General features: G+C 40.8%; 1 protein-coding gene across 3 annotated transcripts in view; it reads left to right on the top strand.

The window, feature by feature from the left end:
* Window positions 1-3,786: 3,786 nt before the first annotated feature.
* LOC142200192 (carbonic anhydrase 2-like) overlaps window positions 3,787-22,620 on the top strand; it is a 39,771-nt gene continuing 20,937 nt past the window's right edge. Inside the window, exons 1-3 of one of the 3 annotated variants that reach the window (XM_075270359.1) lie at window positions 3,787-3,900; window positions 7,308-7,500; window positions 8,489-8,686. In XM_075270359.1, coding sequence (XP_075126460.1) covers window positions 7,467-7,500; window positions 8,489-8,686 — 232 coding nt within the window. In that variant the 5' untranslated portion in view covers window positions 3,787-3,900; window positions 7,308-7,466. Of the gene's footprint in view, window positions 3,901-4,094; window positions 4,317-7,024; window positions 7,501-8,488; window positions 8,687-22,620 lie in introns of those variants that run through there. The other 2 variants (XM_075270360.1, XM_075270358.1) reach the window with 2 other exon arrangements.

Here is a 22,620-nt window from a genome sequence, read left to right as displayed (position 1 = left end):
AACTGGTTCTTTCAGTTTTGTGTATTCCTGTGACAATACACAGTAATATAATTTAATATAATATAATATATACTATGACTGCATGATATAATATGATATAATATAACGCATTACATACTAATGCTGGTTCTCAGTGAATAAATCATAGCTAATGAATTTGTCTGATCTCGTCCACACCCTCTATTCAAGTAATGCTTAACTCTTTCCTGCTCAGCACTGTACTATTAAATATATTTAACACTAAAATTATATAGTTAACAAATAAAATTAACAATAATTTTAGGTGTTAGCTTCTGCCGGCGATTTCGTCTGCGGGTTGTTGGCGTTGATGATCCTCCTATATTCAGCAAATTGCTGCCGTCGATGGTTTGCCTGCCATTTCGACAGCTCTCAAGCTGTCCTGCTGCTGAACTTGTTCCTCACACCGTGCCTTTGATTATTCCCGCATCTCAGCAGCTCGCTGGGATGCCATATAATGAGCATGTTGTTGGCGTTGATGATCCACATGCTCCAGCGTTTCGGCACCTCTCAACCTGGCATGCCGCTGAACTTATTTCTCGCACTGTGCCTGTGATTGCTCCGGCATCTCAGCAGCTCGCTGGTACACCATATAATGAGCAGGTTGTTAGCGTCGATGATCCCCCTCAGAACTCTGTGACTTCTGGCTACCTTCATAACTCTCCTTGTTTGCGACAAATTAGATTTTCTTTTTCCTGGCATGTTTAAAATTGGCAAACTGCCAGTTTGGATTAAAGGTGTTTGCCCATGTCAGTTTGTCAGCACTGCCTGGAACAGATCAGATAATATGCAAATGCATGTACACAATCCACTGAGGGTTAGCATGTGTTTACATAGAGTGATAACAGCCCTGAAGCTGAGATAAAGTTGCTGCAGGATCAGTGTAATATAGTATGTGAACATAAATTCATAACAGTCGTGAAGCCATGTCATTTGCCTGGATAAAATGTAGCCTATGTTTTAATCGAGGTTACAGACTATCCATGTGCTGAATTTCATTCAAATCCATTCAGCCGTTTTTGTGTGATTGAGGAACAAAGTAGGATAGGATAGGATTAGTAGGATAGGATCTCTGTGTGCATATACTGTAAGTCTGCATTATCCAAAATTATTATTTATTTATCCAGTTTGTTGAATGCTAAAAAAAAAAAAAAGTGAAAGCACAACTTGTCACACAAAAAATATGCACCCACTTAGCTATGTCGGCAGAAATTTTAAAAGTTATGAATTTTGGAAGGTGAAGATGTAAAAACTTGCCAAGCTTTAACACCCGTGCTAGCTTGTGTCTTTAAAGGGTTACATTCTGGTTGATCTACAGCGAGGGTGAACTTTATTTAACTATAAAAGCCGGAAAATCCTTTTGAAATCAGAACCTCCTGGTAAGTACATATAAAAGGGTAAAGTTGCGACCTGATCCTGCACCAAGGGACCGGGATTGTTCTACACAAGCAATGACCTTTACAACTGACTTTAGTTCTACATGGAAAGGCTGTTTAGAGAGTTTTATTTTTTCATGACTATACTGTAGTGTTATTGGTGCTGGCTCACAGTTTGTGTGTTATCTGGTGCAATATTTTAATATTCAACACCAGTCAGATGGTACATGGAGGATAATACATACATAGGAGCTCCATTTCATCGAGTGAGCTCTGTAGGACAGATTTACTAATCCTATGTTGATGCTGGATAATAAATCTGATGATAAATCTGGGACATCTTTAGATTGTCCTAGAAATTGAATCTTGGTGCAATTTTGACCAATTTCTGGCACATATCTCAAGCCCACGTCCTTACTGACAGGACATTCCCCTTTCTCAAGAAGTCCAACCCCCAAACGAGGCTAAAACTCACAATAAATCTATTATTTCCTAGTGATTACTCAGAGACTAGCTTTATTATCATTGGTGGTCTGACCACTGTGACCCCATCGATCCTGAGAATGGGGGTTCAGTTCTCCTATTCTGATGGAGGTCGAGCATAAGCACCTCTCCTCCATTAATTCTCTATGGGTGAGGTAAAAGGAGATAGTATCTAAGATAGGTGAACCCCTTTAACCCTTTCTGTAATAGTATGGCGGATGTTGCGTATTTAAATATTGTGGGTCTATTGTATATTACACAGCAAGGAACCCACCGCCAATCCTGGTGCAATGTGGGCACTGACTGCAGGTATTAAGACCCCTGTGCCTCGGTCAAAGCAGAGGTGCCATTTTGCCAGTGATCGTCGGCAGTCGTAGAGAGATTTAGGGCCATGACAGCCAGGAGCCTATTTCTGGTTTAAAGGGATTCTACCACTAAATAACTATTTTTTCTGCTTTAGACGTCGGAATAGCCTTTAGAAAGGCTATTCGTCTCTTACCTTTAGACGTGGTCTCCGCAGCGCCATTCCTTAGAAATCCCGCTCAAACAGTGATGGGGGCATCCCCACTGCTGCCCGAGAGCTCACTCCAGCGACACCTCCTTCTTCAGCTGCATCCTCCCCTTCTCTCGTCGTCTTCCTTTTGCGTCGGCTCTGATGCCTGCGCAGTCGGCTCTGCCAGCGAGACACTAGTAGAGCCAACTGCGCAGGTGTCAGAGCCAATGCAGAAGGAAGACGACGAGAGAAGGGGAGGATGCAGCTGAAGAGAAATCTCAGGCAGCAGTGGGGACGCCCCCATCGCCGTTTGATCGCTGGGGCCTGCCCCCATTGCTGCGAGAGAACTCATTAGCATACCGGTAAAAACCGGGATTTCTAAGGAATGGCGCCGCGGAGACCACGTCTAAAGGCGTCTAAAGCAGAAAAAATAGTTATTTAGTGGTAGAATACCTTTAAATATGTCAATTTTTATAAAAAAAAAAATTTGCAACATTTTAGATTTTTGCTGAGGGATTGTAACACTTTTGTAATATATATGTGAATTTGTAATACAATTATAAATAAGTAACTTTATTAGCTTTATTGGATTCTGATCCTTTGTGACAGGAGTCATTGACATTCTCCTCAAGGAACTGACATTTTCTCTGAAGATTAATTGTTATAAGATTTCTTAAAGTTAGACCAGACTAGGCAAAGGACTGATCACCGAGGCTTACGTCATGTCACAAAATTAGTTGCGTCTTGCAAGACATCATTGAAAACTTTCCCGTCCTTACATCACCCCTTGGTTGGCTGACACTAGGTTTACATTAGCACTGGCTGTATTTTTACCTGGTCCACCAGAGGACAGACAGTAGCACGGAGTCTTCGCTATAGATGTGAAGCCAATCTTACCTTGAACCAATATTTAGCATCATAACTTTGGCGCTATTTGACACATTTTAAGACTCTTTTAAGCTGCTTGTATTAGGTTCACATCTGCACATTAAGCTCAGTTTGGAGTCTCTGTTGCAGGTGTCATAAATGATGGAAATAACCGAGCAGCATGCAGCACTTTTTTTTTTTTTTACAGTAAAATGATGGACTCAATGCAAAAAACTGGATGACCCCATTATAACCAATCAGGTGTGTCTATGAAGGACTCGGCATTGCTATCATTTTAGTCTTTCTGGAAAAATCAAATGTCTTCCCACTGGATGAATAAATCGCACCATTTAACGCTTCATTAAGCACAGAAATGAATAGTAAAGTGTACTAACACCTTTCCACCAGCAGATGTCAGTGTCGAGGCAATCACCAGATTGGGAAAAGCAATGGCAGGCTATGAACTGAACTCGTGTAATGTCTAATAGTCCACCAGCAGGGGGCAGTGTAATACCGGCTATGTAATGTAATCTTATCCTAATTAAAAAACCAGATCACACAAACGCAGCTCCCCGTCTCAGAAAGACAAGGTCAATGTGTGATTTATGGCAATGCATGACATTAGGTATTATTTTTGGATTACGCGGCACAGAGGGTGGCAAGGTAGGTGCATGGACCAGGCTGGGTCATTTAGGGGCAGGGGGGGCATGCCTAGCAGGTGTCCGGGAGAGCTGGGCTCCTGATGTGATGGCTGCTGAGAGGAGGAGCAAAGGTTGGGGATGCCAGGGGATGGGGCACATGATCGAGCAGATGCCATTGCTGTGTTAGTGCCTGGATGGTTTGTAGGATAAGCTCCCAGCGGACATGATTCTCTGTGGCTCTGGATTCCTACAAGTGCTGGCCAGGGGCCCTATAGGGGCCCTACAAGATAGCTGTGCCCTGCTGCTGCCTCATCTACTTCCTCTATGCAGTGACAAGTCACAGTGAAGGGCACTGATAGGATGGCACTGAGGGAAGCAATGGCATCTGTGCAACTCCCTGGTGATGGAGGAAAAGGAGATCTGCTGGGAAGGAAACAGGTGACCGGACTGGAGAGATCGGAATAGTGCTGTAATATAGTGTGTGCATGGTGCCATATACTGTAATATAGTGTGTACATGGTGCTATATACTGTAATATAGTGTGTGCATGGTGCTATATACTGTAGTATAGTGTGTACATGGTGCTGTGTACTGTATTATAGTGTGTGCATGGTGCTGTGTACTGTAGTATAGTGTGTGCATGGTGCTATGTACTGTAATATAGTGTGTACATGGTGCTGTGTACTGTATTATAGTGTGTGCATGGTGCTGTGTACTGTAGTATAGTGTGTACATGGTGCTGTGTACTGTAGTATAGTGTGTACATGGTGCTGTGTACTATAGTATAGTGTGTACATGGTGCTGTATACTGTAGTATAGTGTGTGCATGGTGCTATGTACTGTAATATAGTGTGTACATGGTGCTGTGTACTGTATTATAGTGTGTGCATGGTGCTGTGTACTGTAGTATAGTGTGTACATGGTGCTGTGTACTGTAGTATAGTGTGTACATGGTGCTGTGTACTATAGTATAGTGTGTACATGGTGCTGTGTACTATAGTATAGTGTGTACATGGTGCTGTGTACTGTAGTATAGTGTGTACATGGTGCTGTGTACTGTAGTATAGTGTGTACATGGTGCTGTGTACTATAGTATAGTGTGTACATGGTGCTGTGTACTATAGTATAGTGTGTACATGGTGCTGTGTACTGTAATATAGTGTTTGCATTAATGCTGTGTACTGTATTATAGTGTGTGCATGGTGCTGTGTACTGTAGTATAGTGTGTGCATGGTGCTATGTACTGTAATATAGTGTGTACATGGTGCTGTGTACTGTATTATAGTGTGTGCATGGTGCTGTGTACTGTAGTATAGTGTGTACATGGTGCTGTGTACTGTAGTATAGTGTGTACATGGTGCTGTGTACTATAGTATAGTGTATACTTGGTGCTGTGTACTGTAGTATAGTGTGTACATGGTGCTGTGGTATAATGTGTACATAGCGCTGTATACTATAGTATAGTGTGTACATGGTGCTGTGTACTGTAGTATAGTGTGTGCATGGTGCTTTGTGCTGTAGTACAGTGTATACTTGGTGCTGTGTACTGTAGTATAGTGTGTACATGGTGCTGTGTGCTGTGGTATAATGTGTACATAGCGCTGTATACTATAGTATAGTGTATACTTGGTGCTGTGTACTATAGTATAGTGTGTACATGGTGCTGTGTACTATAGTATAGTGTGTACATGGTGCTGTGTACTGTAGTATAGTGTGTACATGGTGCTGTGTGCTGTGGTATAATGTGTACATAGTGCTGTATACTATAGTATAGTGTATACTTGGTGCTGTGTACTATAGTATAGTGTGTGCATGGTGCTTTGTGTTGTGGTATAGTGTGTACATGGTGCTGTATACTGTAGTATAGTGTGTATATTGATGCAGTGTGCTGTTGTAATATAGTATAGGCATATATAGTAGTGTAGTATGTGCACTGATGCTTTTCAATTTGGTAGTATAGTGTGCATTAATGTTGTGTACTGTAGTATAGATACGTTGTAATGTAGTGTAGTGTGTACATGATGCTGTGTACTGTATCATAGATATGCTGTAATGTTGTAGTATATTGTGTGCATGGTGCTGTGTACTGTAGTATAGCTATGTTGTGCTATTGTTTTATAGTGTGTACATGGTGCTGTGTACTGTAATATAGTGGGTACATGGTGCTGTGTACTGTAATATAGTGTGTACATGGTGCTGTATACTGTAATATAGTGTGTACATGGTGCTGTGTACTGTAATATAGTGTGTACATGGTGCTGTGTACTGTAATATAGTGTGTACATGGTGCTGTATACTGTAATATAGTGTGTACATGGTGCTGTGTACTGTAATATAGTGTGTACATGGTGCTGTGTACTGTAATATAGTGTGTACATAGTGCTGTATACTGTAATATAGTGTGTACATGGTGCTGTGTACTGTAATATAGTGTGTACATAGTGCTGTATACTGTAATATAGTGTGTACATGGTGCTGTATACTGTAATATAGTGTGTACATGGTGCTGTATACTGTAATATAGTGTGTACATGGTGCTGTGTACTGTAATATAGTGTGTACATAGTGCTGTATACTGTAATATAGTGTGTACACGGTGCTGTGTACTGTAATATAGTGTTTGCATTAATGCTGTGTACTGTAGTATAGCTATGTTGTGCTATTGTAGTATAGTGTGTACATGGTGTTGTGTACTGTAGAATATTGTGCATGGTGCTGTGTACTGTAATATAGTGTGTACATTTTTGGTGTGTACTATATTACAGTGTGTGCATTAATGCTATTGTATTATTGTAGTATAGTGTGTACATGGTGCTGTGTATGATAGTATAGATACATTGTACTATTGTAGTATAGTGTGTACATGGTGCTGTTTACGGTAGCGTAGATACGTTGTACTATTGTAGTATAGTATGTACATGGTGTTATGTACTGTAGTATAGTGTGTACATGGTGCTGTGTATGGTAGTATAGATACATTGTACTATTGTAGTATAGTGTGTACATGGTGCTGTGTATGGTAGTATAGATACATTGTACTATTGTAGCATAGTGTGTTGCTCCTTTGCACAACCTTTTCACTGTCACACCTTTGCCTATACTATGACTGTGTATACCATGTCCCGCATAGTGACTCAGTGACTGACTTTGGTGTGTGCTATATACTGTATCCTTGGTGATGCTACTTGTAGTTCTGTATGTCTTGTCTCCTTGTACCTCAGGACATACCTGAAGTGAACCAGTCAGTGCTGGCGATGACTTGTTGTGGGACTGCAGAGCTGTGGGTGTATTTATTATGTGTGTCATCTGTATACAGAAGAGCGTAGAGATCATGAATGGGCGTACAGGAGATGGTCAGTAGAGTATAAGTCATCGGGCTGCTACTTTAAAGAAGGATGGGCTAATTTTTACTCTCCGCCCAAAAAACAGGCTGATCCCTGAGTGCCAACCCCACCTGCTGAGGTCTGAGTGAGATGGAGCTGGTGGGACCCTATAAAGCCCCACAAGAAATAGCCTGGTGGCTAACACTCATTCAGTGGCAACCAGCAACGGGACTTGTCCAGCAGGAGGAGCTGAAAGCCGACCATAATGGCACATGATTGGGGATATGGTCATCACAATGGTGAGTGATGGGAACATGTGTCCTTCTCATTCCTCTTGCCACTTATATTAAAGCATTGCTAGTGAGAATAGGATATGGCATATTAAGCGATGACATTTAGGAAACCGTTAAACTAAGCCTTCCCCGGGTGTAATGTCTGGGTCAAGAGAGTGTTGACTTTTTTGAGTTAGCTCTTAGGACGCGTCTATTTTTGAGTTCTGCACCTTCCATCCCTATCGGTTTTCATGGTGTCCTCTCCCCATAGTGTCCTATTTTATACATTGCAGTCTATTGCCTTTTCATTAACATGGAGACTTTCCCTCCAGGCAGCTGCGCTGGGGATAGACATTAAACTAATTGCATTTGGAAGTGTTTCAGTATACGACTCACCCGACGCAATGGATTTAGCCAACTCTCAGGGATCGGATGGAAATAACAGCTGGACACTTCCCTAAAATATCCCAGTCTTATCGAGCAGACCGGCAGGTTCCCCTTAGAGAACTTACAAGCACAACCCTCTATCTCATTCCTTGTGGTTTAGGAATTTTTTTGTGTTACCTTTGAGTCATGGCAGCAGTCTGCTAAGATCTCTTGCTCTACATCTTCTCTCTAGCATGACCTTGAGATGACAAGATTGCTCGAATTAGGATAATCTGCAATATTTATAGCGTTTCCTCAAGCAGCCTCTTCATTGTGAACTATTCTGGGTTAATTATGGGTTTGTCACGCTGTCATCTTCACCTCGCCGAGTGGAAAGCGTCTCCTGAATGGGTTAATGTCACGTGAAGGATTATTGGACGGCAAATTCACTATTAACTTTCTGAAAGCTACTGATTAAACTTTGAAACATTTTGCAACATTGTAACCATTTCATAGAATTTTGACCTTGAAACACCTTGTCCGGACTCGCAGGGCTGGAGTACGGAGCTGGATGTCTTACAGTCTCTTGCAATGTCTCTTTGATGTTTTTTGTTTCGAATTACACCGTTTGCATCTCTTCTTTTGATAGGACCCAATACTTGGCACAATTCCTTCCCAATCGCTCTGGGTGATCATCAGTCCCCTATCGATATTAGACCAAGTGAAGCCAAATACGACCCAGCACTGAAACCTCTGAGCATTAGATACGACCCCTCCACCGCACAAGTCATCCTGAATAATGGCCATGCCTTCAATGTTGAGTTTGATGATTCTGAAGACAAATCAGGTCAGTTTTTTTTCCAAAATAAATGTATTACCTGGTCATAGAGTAATGCTAAGCTTGGTGGAAGCAATGTATTGTAATGAATTGTGTTGACCATTGCTTCATTCATTCATTCATTCAAAGAACTTTGAAGGGTTTTTCTATAAGTGTTATATTGGTGGGATTCACAGGGATGGGTGTCCCATGTACCCTCTATTGAACAAAATAAAAATTTTTACTTGTGCACTGCCCTCCACTTTATCTCTATGAGACTGCCGAAGAAAAGCCAAGTGTAATGCCTGGCTGGTCTAGTAGTCCCATTAAGATTATTGGAACAGAGGGGCAAAGACACAACCAATGCTCATTTCAAAGGGTGATAACCATTTTTATCATATTTGGGTGTTCCAGCCCCAATCATTGATTCCCTTTCCATTTGAATAGTTTTTCCCACTATTATATGAAGGATATTCCTGGGCTTGGTGTAACGTTCAGAACCACCAGTGATCCTCAGAATAAAGGGGTCCCAGTATAGCCCCCACTGGCACAGTGCCAATGTGCAGAGAAAATTGAAAGAACTTCTGGCCTTTCTAGAAATATACCATAACATCATGGGACGGGAATACCCCTTTAATCATATATTCAAGGGGATTGAGCCTTCCATATATACCCGTATCATTGCAGTGACCTCCTAGTGAAGATCCTTTCCCTAGATAGGTCTGTAAGTCCTTTCAGTAAACCCCATAGGACGGGTACATAGTGCGTGCATTGTACTGAGTTGTGAATGGCAGCCTAATCTGTTGCGGTGTATTGTGCGGCTCAGTTCCTGCAGTGGTTACAGGTGCGCACCCTCAAGGTTACTGCTGGCTTATCTGCTATAGATATGTTGTGTACACACCAGCCTGCTACTGTAATACTGGCTGCTACTGACATTGCCTGATCCCAAGTACCGAGACATTTATATCAAGTGTCAATGTTCACTGCAGAAAACCATAAAAAAGTCATAAATGGTCATTATTAGTTATAAATGTGTCATAAATCTTATAGCAATAATCCTTGTATTGAGCGGGGAGAATATCCTTACAGTGTGGAGTGTGATTGATCCCTGTATACTCTACTTATATATCTCTTTAGTATTTATTATAGTGTTGTTTGTAGGTTTCGTGTCCAAACCTGATTTATGACATGTAGATGTAGCAGAGCTATCTATCTATCTATCTATCTATCTATCATATATCTATTGATCTATCTAATATCTTTCTGTATATTTGTCTATCAAATATCTATCTACCTATTATCTATCTATCTATCTATCTATCTATCTATCAATCATCTATCTATCTATCTATCTATCTATCTCCTATCTATCTATCTATCTATCTATATATCCATATGTCTATCTATCTATCTCCTATCTATCTATCTATCTATCATCTATCTTTCTATCTATCTATCTATCTATCTATCTGTCCGTCTGTCTATCAATCTATCATCCATCTATCTATCTGTCTTTCTGTCTATCTATCTATCTACTTCTCTATCTCCATTTCAAAGTTCCGCAGCCCCAGCCTGGACATGGTGTCATGGTAGGATTTATTGGCAGGCTGTATAACCAGGAGCTATGTGCAGGGACAGTAATGATATCCAGTTTATAAGATCATTATCTTTCACCTTGGGAGTCACTGTTGTGAGAGATCCTAGGTTTTAGATGGGGGGGGGGGGGGGGGGGTATTCAGTATTTGTTCTGTATCCCTTTGCCTATATCCTGCCTGGGTTTAGTCTTGTAATATAGTATTAGATAATACAATGTACTGCAGAGCGCTCGCTGCCTTTGGTATCTGCTATGCTGCCTTCATGCTAACAGCTTGCGGAGTCCCCAGATAGGTATAAAGAGCATGTTGGTAGCGATAAATTAAGCAGTTAATTATGGCACTCATTTAATATCCCGCGTCTGCAGGTGTTTGTACAAATGGACAAGGTGTTGTTTTGTGGCTGTTGCCGCTGTGCGGAGCGGGCTGGGGAAATTTACTGGTAAAATTATTGATGTGCATTGCAGCACTGCAGTCTATGCGCTTTAATTGGGAACGCTGTAGCGGCGCGCGCGTTTGATGACTATACAATATGCATGAGACGCTCTGGAAAACTACAACTCTCAGCATGTCCCCCCAAGCCTGTAGAGCAGAATAACGTCTCTACAGTAATATGATGGATATATCTACATGTCAAGCTAAGCAGCTGTCACACTGTCATATGGATTGTGGGAAATGCTTCTTAATTTCGTCTATCGCAGAGGAAAGTGAGTGGACCTGGACTATGTTAGTAGCTGTGCCCATATGTATACGGTGCATTAGAGGAAGGGGTTAATTATTGTGTTTTTTATCAATTGGACCATTCATCACCTCCACCAACTCCATTTCTTCATCCTTCAATAGGTGGCGCTCCACTGATTCTGCTGAAGTTGGAATTTGTTCTCTGGCCCCTACCATTCCCGAATAATCACTTTTGTTAGTTTCCGTACAATCATACGTCAAGTGGGCGGTCGTTGGCTGGAGTAGAAAGACAGGGACCGCCCACCTGACAGAGGAGAGCATAATTGTGCTGAAACTAACAGCAGTGATTGCTGGGGAACGGTGAGGGCTAGAGAAGAAATTCCAACTGTGCCAGAATAAGTGGAGCAGTGACTATGGAGGGATGAAAGGGCTTGGAGGTGGTAGAGGTGGTGAAAGGTCCCCTTCAAGATTTCTGCTTGCTGTCATTAAATGGAAGCATTATTTTTCAGTCTCGAGGTTGCAGATATTTCTATGTGTAAGTCTCCGTGTACACATAACACACATGGAGACGTTTGTACTAAATATTGGGTATTCTTCATTGTATGCTTCCTATGCGGCTATCAATGGAACACCTTTGAATCTAAGGCCTGGTTCACATCTGCGTTCGGTATTCCGTTCGGAATGCATTAAAAAGCGGTTAGCTAAAAAACCACACGGACCTCATAGACTATAATGGGGTCCATGTGGTTTCCGTACGAAACATGCGGAGAGAAAAGTACTGCGGACCTCAAGGAGAAACCACACGGACCCCATTATAGTCTACGGGGTCCATGTGGTTTCTTAGCTAACCGATTTTTAATGCGTATAGCATTCCGTTCATGGGGGCTCCCAAGCAGACTCCCCGAACGGAATATCATATGCATATTTGAACTGGGCCTAAGCAAAAAACAGCGCTTTAGCATGGCAGGACTTGGCACCAACCAGCTACAACGTTAGCCTTCCATGCCTCCATATCCTTGACATGTCCTTGTCTTGTGTGTGTAAATACCCACTTTCAACTTTTACTAGGTGTACAGCATAAACGCACATCCCCCAGGCAGATATCTGTCATTATAGTTGGTTATATGACGTGATTTGCTTAGTAAATAGATGAATGAGATGTATCACAGCGAAGCCCTTGTGTCTCAATGAGAAGGCTTTGCCTAGGACTCTATACATGACTGATGATGATGTATGATGTACTGTATATACGATATAAGATCTACTTTATATACATATGTATGATATAAATCTGATATACAGTACAATACAGTATAACCCCCCCCCCCACACACACACACACACACACATGTAGCCTTCTATTGTAGTGGTTTGTGAGGATGCTAAGTACAAGGGCTTGCAGTGTTCCCTCTCCCGTCCTCTCCCCTCCTCTTATATCTGCCTATGACTTTGCCTCCTAACAAAGCTTTCTTTGTGTCTGTTTATTTAACTGTCCTCTGTGTCACTTCATGAGCAGAAAATTGTTAACAAGCTGTCACTATGAGATCCATCAAACGGGCTCCAAACCCAAATCTAATTCACTGGATAAAATACACACCGAACCTGTGAACAACATCACGTTTTATGGCTTTTGACATCTTTTATACTTTAATTTGTTCTCCGGCCCCCGTCATTTAATAGTTCTGTTTACCAGAGGATAAGAAAACTTGGAATAATGGCTGACTTCAGCATGGCTACCTTCAGTAGTAGGATCAGAAAGTGATGTCATAGTACAGGGATAATACACACAGTGATGTCACAGTACAGGGATAATACACACAGTGATGTCACAGTACAGGATAATACACACTGTGATGTCACAGTAAAGGATAATACACACTGTGATGTCACAGTAAAGGATAATACACACAGTGATGTCACAGTACAGGGATAATACACACAGTGATGTCACAGTACAGAGATAATACACACAGTGATGTCACAGTACAGGGATAATACACACAGTGATGTCACAGTACAGGGATAATACACACAGTGATGTCACAGTACAGGATAATACACACAGTGATGTCACAGTACAGAGATAATACACACAGTGATGTCACAGTACAGAAATAATACACACAGTGATGTCATAGTACAGAGATAATACACACAGTGATGTCACAATACAGGGATAATACACACAATGATGTCACAGTACAGGGATAATACACCCAGTGATGTCACAGTACAGGGATAATACACACAGTGATGTCACAGTACAGGGATAATACACACAGTGATGTCACAGTACAGGATAATACACACAGTGATGTCACAGTACAGAGATAATACACACAGTGATGTCACAGTACAGAAATAATACACACAGTGATGTCAGAGTACAGAGATAATACACACAGTGATGTCACAGTACAGGGATAATACACACAGTGATGTCACAGTACAGGGATAATACACACAGTGATGTCACAGTACAGGATAATACACACAGTGATGTCACAGTACAGGATAATACACACAGTGATGTCACAGTACAGAGATAATACACACAGTGATGTCACAGTACAGGATAATACACACAGTGATGTCACAGTACAGGGATAATACACACAGTGATGTCACAGTACAGAGATAATACACAGAGTGATGTCACAGTACAGAAATAATACACACAGTGATGTCAGAGTACAGAGATAATACACACAGTGATGTCACAGTACAGAGATAATACACACAGTGATGTCACAGTACAGGGATAATACACACAGTGATGTCACAGTACAGGGATAATACACACAGTGATGTCACAGTACAGGGATAATACACACAGTGATGTCACAGTACAGGATAATACACACTGTGATGTCACAGTAAAGGATAATACACACAGTGATGTCACAGTACAGGGATAATACACACAGTGATGTCACAGTACAGGATAATACACACAGTGATGTCACAGTACAGGGATAATACACACAGTGATGTCACAGTACAGGATAATACACACTGTGATGTCACAGTAAAGGATAATACACACAGTGATGTCACAGTACAGGGATAATACACACAGTGATGTCACAGTACAGAGATAATACACACAGTGATGTCACAGTACAGAAATAATACACACAGTGATGTCAGAGTACAGAGATAATACACACAGTGATGTCACAGTACAGGGATAATACACACAGTGATGTCACAGTACAGAGATAATACACACAGTGATGTCACAGTACAGAAATAATACACACAGTGATGTCAGAGTACAGAGATAATACACACAGTGATGTCACAGTACAGGGATAATACACACAGTGATGTCACAGTACAGAGATAATACACACAGTGATGTCACAGTACAGAAATAATACACACAGTGATGTCAGAGTACAGAGATAATACACACAGTGATGTCACAGTACAGGGATAATACACACAGTGATGTCACAGTACAGGGATAATACACACAGTGATGTCACAGTACAGGATAATACACACAGTGATGTCACAGTACAGGATAATACACACAGTGATGTCACAGTACAGAGATAATACACACAGTGATGTCACAGTACAGGATAATACACACAGTGATGTCACAGTACAGGGATAATACACACAGTGATGTCACAGTACAGAGATAATACACAGAGTGATGTCACAGTACAGAAATAATACACACAGTGATGTCAGAGTACAGAGATAATACACACAGTGATGTCACAGTACAGAGATAATACACACAGTGATGTCACAGTACAGGGATAATACACACAGTGATGTCACAGTACAGGGATAATACACACAGTGATGTCACAGTACAGGGATAATACACACAGTGATGTCACAGTACAGGATAATACACACTGTGATGTCACAGTAAAGGATAATACACACAGTGATGTCACAGTACAGGGATAATACACACAGTGATGTCACAGTACAGGATAATACACACAGTGATGTCACAGTACAGGGATAATACACACAGTGATGTCACAGTACAGGATAATACACACTGTGATGTCACAGTAAAGGATAATACACACAGTGATGTCACAGTACAGGGATAATACACACAGTGATGTCACAGTACAGAGATAATACACACAGTGATGTCACAGTACAGAAATAATACACACAGTGATGTCAGAGTACAGAGATAATACACACAGTGATGTCACAGTACAGGGATAATACACACAGTGATGTCACAGTACAGAGATAATACACACAGTGATGTCACAGTACAGAAATAATACACACAGTGATGTCAGAGTACAGAGATAATACACACAGTGATGTCACAGTACAGGGATAATACACACAGTGATGTCACAGTACAGGGATAATACACACAGTGATGTCACAGTACAGAGATAATACACAGTGATGTCACAGTACAGAAATAATACACACAGTGATGTCACAGTACCGAGATAATACACACAGTGATGTCACAGTACAGGGATAATACACACAGTGATGTCACAGTACAGGGATAATACACACAGTGATGTCACAGTACAGAGATAATACACAGAGTGATGTCACAGTACAGAAATAATACACACAGTGATGTCAGAGTACAGAGATAATACACACAGTGATGTCACAGTACAGAGATAATACACACAGTGATGTCACAGTACAGGGATAATACACACAGTGATGTCACAGTACAGGGATAATACACACAGTGATGTCACAGTACAGGGATAATACACACAGTGATGTCACAGTACAGAGATAATACACACAGTGATGTCACAGTACAGGGATAATACACACAGTGATGTCACAGTACAGGGATAATACACACAGTGATGTCACAGTACAGAGATAATACACACAGTGATGTCACAGTACAGAGATAATACACACAGTGATGTCACAGTACAGAGATAATACACACAGTGATGTCACAGTACAGAGATAATACGCACAGTGATGTCACAGTACAGGGATAATACACACAGTGATGTCAGAGTACAGGGATAATACACACAGTGATGTCACAATACAGGGATAATACACAAAGTGATGTCACAGTACAGGGATAATACACACAGTGATGTCACAGTACAGGGATAATACACACAGTGATGTCACAGTACAGGATAATACACACAGTGATGTCACAGTACAGAGATAATACACACAGTGATGTCACAGTACAGAAATAATACACACAGTGATGTCAGAGTACAGAGATAATACACACAGTGATGTCACAGTAAAGGATAATACACACAGTGATGTCACAGTACAGGGATAATACACACAGTGATGTCACAGTACAGGATAATACACACAGTGATGTCACAGTACAGGGATAATACACACAGTGATGTCACAGTACAGGATAATACACACTGTGATGTCACAGTAAAGGATAATACACACAGTGATGTCACAGTACAGGGATAATACACACAGTGATGTCACAGTACAGAGATAATACACACAGTGATGTCACAGTACAGAAATAATACACACAGTGATGTCAGAGTACAGAGATAATACACACAGTGATGTCACAGTACAGGGATAATACACACAGTGATGTCACAGTACAGAGATAATACACACAGTGATGTCACAGTACAGAAATAATACACACAGTGATGTCAGAGTACAGAGATAATACACACAGTGATGTCACAGTACAGGGATAATACACACAGTGATGTCACAGTACAGGGATAATACACACAGTGATGTCACAGTACAGAGATAATACACAGTGATGTCACAGTACAGAAATAATACACACAGTGATGTCAGAGTACAGAGATAATACACACAGTGATGTCACAGTACAGGGATAATACACACAGTGATGTCACAGTACAGGGATAATACACACAGTGATGTCACAGTACAGGGATAATACACACAGTGATGTCACAGTACAGGATAATACACACAGTGATGTCACAGTACAGGATAATACACACAGTGATGTCACAGTACAGAGATAATACACACAGTGATGTCACAGTACAGAGATAATACACACAGTGATGTCACAGTACAGAAATAATACACACAGTGATGTCAGAGTACAGAGATAATACACACAGTGATGTCACAGTACAGAGATAATACACACAGTGATGTCACAGTACAGGGATAATACACACAGTGATGTCACAGTACAGGGATAATACACACAGTGATGTCACAGTACAGGGATAATACACACAGTGATGTCACGGTACAGAGATAATACACACAGTGATGTCACAGTACAGGGATAATACACACAGTGATGTCACAGTACAGGGATAATACACACATTGATGTCACAGTACAGAGATAATACACACAGTGATGTCACAGTACAGAGATAATACGCACAGTGATGTCACAGTACAGGGATAATACACACAGTGATGTCAGAGTACAGGGATAATACACACAGTGATGTCACAGTACAGGATAATACACACAGTGATGTCACAGTACAGGGATAATACACACAGTGATGTCACAGTACAGGGATAATACACAAAGTGATGTAACAGTACAGAGATAATACGCACAGTGATGTCACAGTACAGAGATAATACACACAGTGATGTCACAGTACAGAGATAATACACACAGTGATGTCACAGTACAGGGATAATACACACAGTGATGTCACAGTACAGAGATAATACACACAGCGATGTCACAGTACAGGGATAATACACACAGTGATGTTACAGTACAGGGATAATACACACAGTGATGTCACAGTACAGAGATAATACACAGAGTGATGTCACAGTACAGAAATAATACACACAGTGATGTCAGAGTACAGAGATAATACACACAGTGATGTCACAGTACAGAGATAATACACACAGTGATGTCACAGTACAGGGATAATACACACAGTGATGTCACAGTACAGGGATAATACACACAGTGATGTCACAGTACAGGGATAATACACACAGTGATGTCACAGTACAGGATAATACACACTGTGATGTCACAGTAAAGGATAATACACACAGTGATGTCACAGTACAGGGATAATACACACAGTGATGTCACAGTACAGGATAATACACACAGTGATGTCACAGTACAGGGATAATACACACAGTGATGTCACAGTACAGGATAATACACACTGTGATGTCACAGTAAAGGATAATACACACAGTGATGTCACAGTACAGGGATAATACACACAGTGATGTCACAGTACAGAGATAATACACACAGTGATGTCACAGTACAGAAATAATACACACAGTGATGTCAGAGTACAGAGATAATACACACAGTGATGTCACAGTACAGGGATAATACACACAGTGATGTCACAGTACAGAGATAATACACACAGTGATGTCACAGTACAGAAATAATACACACAGTGATGTCAGAGTACAGAGATAATACACACAGTGATGTCACAGTACAGGGATAATACACACAGTGATGTCACAGTACAGAGATAATACACACAGTGATGTCACAGTACAGAAATAATACACACAGTGATGTCAGAGTACAGAGATAATACACACAGTGATGTCACAGTACAGGGATAATACACACAGTGATGTCACAGTACAGGGATAATACACACAGTGATGTCACAGTACAGGATAATACACACAGTGATGTCACAGTACAGGATAATACACACAGTGATGTCACAGTACAGAGATAATACACACAGTGATGTCACAGTACAGGATAATACACACAGTGATGTCACAGTACAGGGATAATACACACAGTGATGTCACAGTACAGAGATAATACACAGAGTGATGTCACAGTACAGAAATAATACACACAGTGATGTCAGAGTACAGAGATAATACACACAGTGATGTCACAGTACAGAGATAATACACACAGTGATGTCACAGTACAGGGATAATACACACAGTGATGTCACAGTACAGGGATAATACACACAGTGATGTCACAGTACAGGGATAATACACACAGTGATGTCACAGTACAGGATAATACACACTGTGATGTCACAGTAAAGGATAATACACACAGTGATGTCACAGTACAGGGATAATACACACAGTGATGTCACAGTACAGGATAATACACACAGTGATGTCACAGTACAGGGATAATACACACAGTGATGTCACAGTACAGGATAATACACACTGTGATGTCACAGTAAAGGATAATACACACAGTGATGTCACAGTACAGGGATAATACACACAGTGATGTCACAGTACAGAGATAATACACACAGTGATGTCACAGTACAGAAATAATACACACAGTGATGTCAGAGTACAGAGATAATACACACAGTGATGTCACAGTACAGGGATAATACACACAGTGATGTCACAGTACAGAGATAATACACACAGTGATGTCACAGTACAGAAATAATACACACAGTGATGTCAGAGTACAGAGATAATACACACAGTGATGTCACAGTACAGGGATAATACACACAGTGATGTCACAGTACAGGGATAATACACACAGTGATGTCACAGTACAGAGATAATACACAGTGATGTCACAGTACAGAAATAATACACACAGTGATGTCACAGTACCGAGATAATACACACAGTGATGTCACAGTACAGGGATAATACACACAGTGATGTCACAGTACAGGGATAATACACACAGTGATGTCACAGTACAGAGATAATACACAGAGTGATGTCACAGTACAGAAATAATACACACAGTGATGTCAGAGTACAGAGATAATACACACAGTGATGTCACAGTACAGAGATAATACACACAGTGATGTCACAGTACAGGGATAATACACACAGTGATGTCACAGTACAGGGATAATACACACAGTGATGTCACAGTACAGGGATAATACACACAGTGATGTCACAGTACAGAGATAATACACACAGTGATGTCACAGTACAGGGATAATACACACAGTGATGTCACAGTACAGGGATAATACACACAGTGATGTCACAGTACAGAGATAATACACACAGTGATGTCACAGTACAGAGATAATACACACAGTGATGTCACAGTACAGAGATAATACACACAGTGATGTCACAGTACAGAGATAATACGCACAGTGATGTCACAGTACAGGGATAATACACACAGTGATGTCAGAGTACAGGGATAATACACACAGTGATGTCACAATACAGGGATAATACACAAAGTGATGTCACAGTACAGGGATAATACACACAGTGATGTCACAGTACAGGGATAATACACACAGTGATGTCACAGTACAGGATAATACACACAGTGATGTCACAGTACAGAGATAATACACACAGTGATGTCACAGTACAGAAATAATACACACAGTGATGTCAGAGTACAGAGATAATACACACAGTGATGTCACAGTAAAGGATAATACACACAGTGATGTCACAGTACAGGGATAATACACACAGTGATGTCACAGTACAGGATAATACACACAGTGATGTCACAGTACAGGGATAATACACACAGTGATGTCACAGTACAGGATAATACACACTGTGATGTCACAGTAAAGGATAATACACACAGTGATGTCACAGTACAGGGATAATACACACAGTGATGTCACAGTACAGAGATAATACACACAGTGATGTCACAGTACAGAAATAATACACACAGTGATGTCAGAGTACAGAGATAATACACACAGTGATGTCACAGTACAGGGATAATACACACAGTGATGTCACAGTACAGAGATAATACACACAGTGATGTCACAGTACAGAAATAATACACACAGTGATGTCAGAGTACAGAGATAATACACACAGTGATGTCACAGTACAGGGATAATACACACAGTGATGTCACAGTACAGGGATAATACACACAGTGATGTCACAGTACAGAGATAATACACAGTGATGTCACAGTACAGAAATAATACACACAGTGATGTCAGAGTACAGAGATAATACACACAGTGATGTCACAGTACAGGGATAATACACACAGTGATGTCACAGTACAGGGATAATACACACAGTGATGTCACAGTACAGGGATAATACACACAGTGATGTCACAGTACAGGATAATACACACAGTGATGTCACAGTACAGGATAATACACACAGTGATGTCACAGTACAGAGATAATACACACAGTGATGTCACAGTACAGAGATAATACACACAGTGATGTCACAGTACAGAAATAATACACACAGTGATGTCAGAGTACAGAGATAATACACACAGTGATGTCACAGTACAGAGATAATACACACAGTGATGTCACAGTACAGGGATAATACACACAGTGATGTCACAGTACAGGGATAATACACACAGTGATGTCACAGTACAGGGATAATACACACAGTGATGTCACGGTACAGAGATAATACACACAGTGATGTCACAGTACAGGGATAATACACACAGTGATGTCACAGTACAGGGATAATACACACATTGATGTCACAGTACAGAGATAATACACACAGTGATGTCACAGTACAGAGATAATACGCACAGTGATGTCACAGTACAGGGATAATACACACAGTGATGTCAGAGTACAGGGATAATACACACAGTGATGTCACAGTACAGGATAATACACACAGTGATGTCACAGTACAGGGATAATACACACAGTGATGTCACAGTACAGGGATAATACACAAAGTGATGTAACAGTACAGAGATAATACGCACAGTGATGTCACAGTACAGAGATAATACACACAGTGATGTCACAGTACAGAGATAATACACACAGTGATGTCACAGTACAGGGATAATACACACAGTGATGTCACAGTACAGAGATAATACACACAGCGATGTCACAGTACAGGGATAATACACACAGTGATGTTACAGTACAGGGATAATACACACAGTGATGTCACAGTACAGATATAATACACACAGTGATGTCACAGTACAGGGGTAATACACACAGTGATGTCACAGTACAGGGATAATACACACAGTGATGTCACAGTACAGAGATAATACACACAGTGATGTCACAGTACAGAAATAATACACACAGTGATGTCAGAGTACAGAGATAATACACACAGTGATGTCACAGTACAGGGATAATACACACAGTGATGTCACAGTACAGAGATAATACACACAGTGATGTCACAGTACAGGGATAATACACACAGTGATGTCACAGTACAGGGATAATACACACAGTGATGTCAGAGTACAGGGATAATACACACAGTGATGTCACAGTACAGGATAATACACACAGTGATGTCACAGTACAGGGATAATACACACAGTGATGTCACAGTACAGGGATAATACACACAGTGATGTCACAGTACAGGATAATACACACAGTGATGTCACAGTACAGGGATAATACACACAGTGATGTCACAGTACAGGGATAATACACAAAGTGATGTAACAGTACAGAGATAATACGCACAGTGATGTCACAGTACAGAGATAATACACACAGTGATGTCACAGTACAGAGATAATACACACAGTGATGTCACAGTACAGGGATAATACACACAGTGATGTCACAGTACAGAGATAATACACACAGCGATGTCACAGTACAGGGATAATACACACAGTGATGTTACAGTACAGGGATAATACACACAGTGATGTCACAGTACAGATATAATACACACAGTGATGTCACAGTACAGGGGTAATACACACAGTGATGTCACA

Source organism: Leptodactylus fuscus, chromosome 4 (genome assembly GCF_031893055.1).
Source record: "Leptodactylus fuscus isolate aLepFus1 chromosome 4, aLepFus1.hap2, whole genome shotgun sequence".
Lineage (NCBI taxonomy): Eukaryota > Metazoa > Chordata > Amphibia > Anura > Leptodactylidae > Leptodactylus > Leptodactylus fuscus.
This window is presented reverse-complemented; position numbering and strand designations above follow the sequence as displayed.